Genomic DNA, 8,068 nt, shown 5'->3' with positions numbered 1-8,068 from the left:
GGCAAACCAGCTGGCCCCCACCCATGCACCAGGCCTCTATCTATACTAATAAAAGGGTAATATGCTAATTAGATTGGGAGACCTTCCAGGAGACCTTCCAGACGTTCTTCTGGACAAAGCCATGGTGGCAGGGCTGAGGTAGAGGCGGTTAGAGGCCAAGAGGGTAGGGCAGTTGTGGGTGATCAGGCCAGGATAGGACGGCAGTTGTGGGTCATCAGGCTGATGGGGGGCGGGGCCGTTGGGGGTAAGCAGACCAGCAGGGGGGCCAGTTGGGGGCGAGCAGGCCATCAGTGCGGGTCAGTTGGAGGTGATCAGGACAGCAGGGGGGGCAATTTGGAGTGAGCAGGCCAGCAGGGGGGCAGTTGGGGGCAAGCAGGCCAGTGGGAAGGGGAGGTAGGGGTGAGCAGACCAGCAGGGGGGGCAGTTGGGGGCAAGCAGGCCGGCAGGCAGAGTGGTTAGGGGCAGTCAGGCAGGCAGGCAGGTGAGTGGTTAGGAGCCAGCAGTCCCGTATTGTGAGAGGGATGTCTGACTGCTGGTTTAGGCCCGATCCCTGTAAACCGGCAGTAGGACATCCTTCGAGGGGTCCCAGATTGGAGAGGGTGCAGGCTGGGCTGAGGGACACCCCCCTGCCCCTGTGCACGAATTTTGTGCACAGGGCCACTAGTATAATAAATAATACTGTAAGAACTTTGCAGAACTTTTAACGGCATTTCTGATTATTTCCCTAATGCAGATCAGGAAATTCAATTATAGGGTAAAATGCCAGAACTAAATATGCCAAATTGTTTTTCAAAAAAGTTTTATCAGTGTACATATCCACTTACAATTATATGACTATGCCTATTTCAGGGTATCACCCTAAGCACTGTCCATTAAATGTCCACTTAAAAATGTATTTGTCAAGTTGATAAATGAAAAATGGTACCTCATAATTGTTTTATTTTACATTTCTTTGATTTTTACTAGTAATGAAGTAGGTTATTTCAGATATGTTCAATGAACATTTGGATTTCCCTTTGGTAATTTACTGTTATTTACATCCTGTAGATGTTTATCAATTGGAGTTTTGGTACTTGTCTTACTTATTTGTAAAGCCTATTTACATATTAAAATAATAATAGCTTAAAACGTACTGAGGGGTTTACTATCTGGACTGTGATAGGCATTTAAATGTATTATCTCAAATAATCCTTATAACAACTTATGCAGTTCATTCTATCATTAACCTCTCTCTGGAGATGAGTTGGCTAAGACACAAAAGTTAATTAAGTGGTCCCAGGTCACAGAGTTAGTGTGAACCAAATAGCTGGGATTCTAACTGAGTAGGCATTTGGGAAAAAAAGGTAAAATTAGATCCACACACATACAAGAATCCCAAATGAATTATGGATCTAAATTTTAAAAATTAAACCATACAATTTCCAAAAAGGTGAGTTCCTGTTTAAACTTAGATGAAAGCCTTTACTTATACAATGATTCAAAGTCCAGAGGGAATATAAGGAAATATTAATAAATTTACATAAAACTAAAAAAGTGTGCATGACCAAAAAAAAAAAAAAAGAAAAAGAAAAAAGAAAAAGGAATTGATGAACACTGAGGAAATATCTGAAATACATACCACAGACAAAAAGTTAATAACCTAAACATATAAAGGACTCTTTAAAAGTAAGGGACAAAAGACCTAAAACCTATGCTCTCCACTTCAGTTAATATTGTAAAATGTTAAAATGGGGAAAAAAACATGAAAATAAAATATAAAATGGCCTTCAAACAAAATGCAAATTAAAATAATACCAAGATGCCCTGGTAGGGTAGCTCAGTTGGTTAGAGCATCATCCCAATAAGCCAAGGTTAAGGGTTTGAACTCCAGTTGGGGAACATACAAAGAAACAACCACCCTTGCTGGTTTGGCTCAGTGGATAGAGCGTCGGCATGTGGACTGAAGGGTCCCAGGTACGATTCCAGTCAGGGGCACATGCCCGGGTTGCGGGCGCAATCCCTAGTGGGGGGGGGGTGTGGGAGGCAGCCGATCAATGATTCTCTCTTATCATTGATGTTTCTATCTCTCTTTTCCTCTCCCTTCCTCTCTAAAATCAATAAAAAAAGAAATAACCAATGAATGCATAAATAAGTGGAACAACAAATTGATGTTTCTCTCTCTCTCTCTCTCTCTCTCTCTCTCTCCCCTCCTTCTTTCTCTAAAATTAATAAAAGATACCATTTCTTATCTATGAGATTGTAAAAAATTAAAAAGTATAACAACACATTCTATTGGTGAGACTGTGGTGGAACAGGCACTTGCATGTATTGCTGGTAGGCATGCAAATTGGTACAACCCTTCTGAAGGGAAATTTGGCAATATCTAACACAACTACACAGGCACTTACCTTTTGACCCAGCAATCCCATTACTAGGTATACAAATCTCCAACAATATTAAAATACATAAGCACAGTTATTTACTATGCTACTGTTTACAAGAACAAAATATTGGAAACAACCTAAATGTCCATACATGAGACTGGTTGAATAAATTAAATAAATAAATACACATAGTGGATTACTACAAGTTATAAGAAGAATGAGGAAAATCTTAATGAACTGACCTGGATAGAGTTCCAGGATATATTGTTAAGTGAAAAAAGCAAAGTAGATATTGACTACATATATACTACCCCTCAATAAAAGAAAGAAGAGGATATAAGAAAATACACATGGCCCACCCAGCGTGGCTCAGGGTTCAAGTATTGACCTATGAACCAGGAGGTCAGGGTTCAGTTTCTGGTCAAGGCACAGGCCTGGGTTGCGGGCTTGATCCCCAGTAGGGGGTATGCAGGAGACACCCGATCAATTATTCTCTCTCATCATTGATGTTTCCATCTCTCTCTCCCTCTCCCTTCCTCTCAATAAACATATATTTTAAAAAAAGAAAATACACATGTATCTGATCATTTGCACAAGAGACAGAAAAGATACACCAGAAACTGAAGAGATTTGTTACCAATTGGTAGTAAAGTGGATGGAAAAAGAGTGAAAAAGAAGGAAGGAATGAGAACAAGGTAGTAAAAAGCACGGAGAGACATGTCACTGAGTAGATCTTTTTGAATATCTTTCACTCTTAGAACCAATAATAAGAGAAGAAAAAATAACCTAAAAAACTGAGAAGTGCATCAGTGACAGATGGGACAACTTCAAGTGGCCTAATATAGAGGTATTTGAGTCTCTAAAAGAAAGAAGGAGAGAATTTTTTTTCCCAAACTTGAAAACTATAAATCCACAGATCTAAGAAGCTCAACAAAATCTAAGTGCAATAAATATGGAAAAATTACAGCAAGATACATTATAATCAAATGATTCAAAAACCAGTAATAAAAGAGAAAATCTTAAAAGCTACCAGAGGTAAAAAATTCATCTGTTATGTACCAAAAGAACAAAGATAAAGATGAAATACTTCTCATTAGAAACAATGCAAGTGAGAAAGACAGGGGACATCTTTCAGGAGCTGAAAAGAAAAAAACTGTCAACCTAGAATTCTATAAATGGAAAAAACATCTTTCAAAAATGAAGGGGAAATAAAGATTTTTGTTCAGATATACAAAAGCTGGAAAAATTACTCATCAGGAGAATCACACCACACAAAAAATAAAAAATAAAAAATTGAAGGACATCCTTTGGGAAGAAGTAAATCAGACCAAATGGGTCTACATAAAGGAATGAAGAGCAAGCACTGGGAAGAGTAACGACATGGGTAACTAGGTAAGATTTTACAATTATTTAAATCTATTTTTGTTTTTGTTAATCCTCACCTGAGGATATTTTTCCATTGGTTTTTTTAGAGAGAGTGGAGTGTGTGTGTGGCTATAACTGCGCCACCAGCCCCAGTTCGTGACTCCGGGTTCTGAAATAGAACATCGCCATCAGCAAGTCGCTTAATGCGCTTATTTACCCACTTATTTATTTATTTTATTGTGTCTGCAGCAGCTTGGCTGCTAAATGCATGTAGAAGGGCTAATTGAAATGGCTTTCAGACATGATAGTGTTCAATTATGGTGCAATTCCCTAAACCAATCAATGAGAAGTTATTAGAAGACTGCAAAGGTGCCTTAAAATGCAATGGCACAACAGGAAGAAGCCATCATCCGCTCAGAGGGACCAACAGTCTTGATTTTGAAATGTCAACCAGTGCTCTGTGTTGATCTCCAAAGAGTGAGATGGTTTTTTCTACTCCCTTCCCATGTCTGACTATACATTGAAGTAAATGAAACGGGCAGGACAGAAATATGCCTCTGAAGCTGCCCCCACATTATTAATCCAGAGACAAAGAATCACATTCTTTTCTTTTCTTCCCCCCCCCCTTTTTTGTGTGTTTTGTTAATCCTCACCCGAGGATATTTTTCCATTGATTTTTAGCGGGGGTGGGAGACGGAGAGACAGAGAGAAACAACTATGTGAGAGAGACACATCGATTGGTTGCCTCCCACACAAGTCCTGACGGGAGCTGGGGATCAAACCTGCAACCCAGGTATGTGCCATTGCCCGAGAATCGAACCTGCAACCCTTTGGTACTTGGGCACACTGGCCAGGGCTAAATCTTTTAAATAATATTTTGAAAGAGTAAAAAGATAACTATTTAAACAAAAATAACAGCAATATATTGTGAGTTTTCAACATGATGTAAACCCAAAATGCATGACAACGAAGATCAACTCTGGATAAAGCACAGGAAAAGTGAGGGCCTACAGTGCAAGCCCACAGTAGGCTCAAGTGCAAGCTCAAGACTGTTCTTCTGTTCCTTCCTGTTGACTAGATTTTGGGATAGTCTTGTGGCTTGGTTCTTAATTTAGATACTTCAGTTTACTCACGGAGTGAGTCTTAGCCAGAACCTAGTAACTTCAATACTGTTTGCCAAGAAAGGATGCTTGGTGTTACTTTGAGGTTCAACTGACAAAGGTATACTACTCACTGGTGGAGAATTATTCCTAGGCGTATTAATTAGTGCCTAATAGAATTCCTAGCTGACAGAGGCACCACCACACTAAAAAATGAGTAGACTTATAGAAAAGCACAGAAACATGACTCCCCCCAACTTTTTATATAGGGGTTGACATGGGGTTAAAAACTTCTTTATGGCATGAGACAAAGCTTAAGAAAATGATAACCAAAACAAATTAGCATTGGTAGTGTTGAATTCTGAAAAAAAAAAGTAAAGATAAAACAACAAATAAATCAACCAATTTCTTCTTTCCTTTTGACCCTTCCCATACATACCTCACCCGCCTGAGATTCAGAAAGCTCCAGCAGGAAAGGAATTTCTGTGTCAAAATTAGCAAAGAAGCTAGTCCACTGATGTTCAAAAGCCATCAAATCCTAGGAAAAAAATAAAAAGATAATGCATTTAGTCATTTAAAGAAGGTACTTTAGAAAATCAGAATCATGAAGCTGCGTCTGATCTCAAAATACTAGAACAATTAAATATGTTGTTTTAAGAGGTGGTATCAAACCACTGATACATGGTACCACATGGATGGACCTCAAAAACATGCCAAGTGAAAGAAGCCAGATATAAAAGGCCACTTTGTATATGGTCCATTTATATGAAATACCCACAAAAGACAAATCTATAGAGGCAGGAAGTAGATTGTGGTTTGCATGGGCTGGGAGTGGGAATGAACACAATGGAACTTTTTGGATTGATGAAAATGTTCTAAAATTTAATCCTGGTAATGGCTGCAGAACTCTGTACATTTACTAAAAATTATTGAATTGTATACATAAAAAGGGTGATTTTTTTGGTATATAAATTATACTCTAATAAAACTGTTTTTAAAAAGGATAGTAATGGCCTCCAAGTGCCTTACTTTATTTTTTATTTTCTATTAACCTATTTTTTATTGATTTTTAGAGAGAGAGAGAGAGAGAGAGAGAGGGAGAAACATTGATTTGTTGTTCCACTTACTTATGCATTCATTGGTTGATTCTTATATGTGCTCTGACTGGGGATCGAACTCACAACCTTGGCGAATTGGGAAGAGTCTCTAACCAACTGAGCTATCTGACCAAGGCTCATTAACATAGCTTTTATTTTATTTTTTATTTTTAGTTATATAAAATATTACAGATTTCTTTCATTCAAACAAGTTCACTAAAAGTATGTACGTATATATATTCATATATATAAACATATATGTACATATTTATGCTTTAAATATAAAGTTACTATGGAATGTGAATTGGTGGGGAAATACTACTTTATTTCAATTTAGAGTTTAACAAATTCAGAAGTAGTTGATTGTAGATTGAAATTCTAGGTTCAATTGAAGTTTCTGCCACCCAATATTCTTTAAAAAGTTTTTAATTCATTTTTTATTTTTCAATTACAGTTGTCATACAAAATCATATTAGTTTCAGATGTACACCCCAGTGATTAGACATTATATACCTTACTAAGTAATCAACCTGGTAAGTTCTGTACCCATCTGATACCATACATAGTTATTAGAATACTAGAGGCCCAGTGCATGACATTTGTGCGCTTGGGGGGAGGGGGTTTCAGCCGGCCTGCACCCTCTTGCAGTCTAGGACCCCTCAAGGGATGTCCGACTGCCGGCTTAGGCCTGCTCCCCACTGCTGCTGTGCTCGTCAGCTGTGAGCGCAGCTTCTGGCTGAGCGGTGCTCCCCCTGTGGGAGCACACTGACCACCAGGGGGCAGCTCCTGCATTGAATGTCTGCCCCCTGGTGGTCAGTGCATGTCATAGTGACTGGTTGTTCCGTTCAGTCGATTTGCATATTAGGGCTTTATTATATACGATTGATTATAGTATTCCCTATGCTGTACTTTACATCCCCATGACTATTCTGTAACTACCAATTTGTACTTCTTAATTCCTTCACTTTTTTCACCCATGCCCTGAACCCCCATTCCATATGGCAACCATCAAGTGTTCTTTGTATCTATGAGTCTATTTCTATTCTGCTTGTTCATTTATTTTGTTTTTAGATTCAATTGTTGATAGATATGTATCTATTGCCATTTTATTGTTCTTATCTTTTATCTTTTTTTTTTCCTTCTTCTTAAAGAAAACCCTTTACATTTTCTGTAATACAGGTTTGATGGTAATGAACTCCTTTAGGTTTTTCTTGTCTGGGAAGCTCTTCATAAGTCCTTTGATTCTAAATGATAGCTTTGCTGGGTAGAGTAATCTTGGTTGTAGGTCCTTGATTTCCATCACTTTGAATATTTCTTGCCACTCCCTTGTGGCCTGCAAAGTTTCTGTTGAGAAATCAGCTGTCAGTCTTAAGGAAGCTCCCTTGTAGGTAGTTAACTGCTTTGCTCTTGCTGCTTTTAAGATTCTCTCTTTTAAAAAAATAATTTTTAAAAATGTTATTTATTGACTTAGAGAAAGAGAGAAAGAGGGAGAGGGGGGGAGAGAGCAGGAGAGAAACACTGAGTTGTTTCATTTATTTATGCATTCATTGGTTGCTTCTTGTACATGTCCTGACTAGGGATCAAATCCACAACCTTGGAACATCAGGACAATGCTTCATCCACCGGAGCTACTCGGCCAGGGTTGGATTCCCTCTGTGTTTAACCTTTTGCATTTTAATTATGTGCGTTGCTGTGGGCCTCTTTGGGTTCATCTTCTTTGGGACTCTCTGCACTGCCTCGACTTGTATGTTTATTTCCTTCATCAAGTTAGAAAAGTTTTCAATTTCTTGCTTTCTTCTCCTTCCAGAACCCCCATGATGCAAATATTAGTACACTTGAAGTCATCCCATAGGCTCCTTACACTATTCATATATATATTGATTTCAGAGAGGAAGGAAGAGGGAGAGAGAGACAGAAACATCCATGGTGAGAGCGAATCACCGATCTGCCACCTCCTGCAAGTCCCCCACTGGGGGTCAAGCCCACAACCCGGGCATGTGCCCCCGACCAGAATTGAACCTGGGACCCCTCAGTTCGCATGCTGATGCTCCATCCACTGAGCCAAACCGGCCAGGGCACCTTACACTATTCTTATTTAAAAAAATTTTTTTTTTGCTTTTTGCTATTCTGATTAGGTGGGTTT

The 8,068-nt window shown here is 38.9% G+C and overlaps 1 protein-coding gene across 2 annotated transcripts in view; it reads right to left on the bottom strand.

Annotated features, from left to right (window-relative positions):
- LOC102251932 (chromosome unknown open reading frame, human C20orf194) overlaps positions 1-8,068 on the bottom strand; it is a 129,830-nt gene that overhangs the window by 79,198 nt on the left and 42,564 nt on the right. For both annotated transcript variants that reach the window (XM_005874696.2, XM_005874694.2), the window contains exon 8: positions 5,268-5,366. In XM_005874696.2, the coding sequence (XP_005874758.1) occupies positions 5,268-5,366 (99 nt within the window). The remainder of the gene's footprint in view (positions 1-5,267; positions 5,367-8,068) is intronic.

This window comes from Myotis brandtii, unplaced genomic scaffold (assembly GCF_000412655.1).
Source record: "Myotis brandtii unplaced genomic scaffold, ASM41265v1 scaffold45, whole genome shotgun sequence".
Taxonomy (NCBI): Eukaryota; Metazoa; Chordata; class Mammalia; order Chiroptera; family Vespertilionidae; genus Myotis; species Myotis brandtii.
Note: the sequence above shows the minus strand (reverse complement) of the source record. Positions and strands in the feature narration are given on the sequence as shown.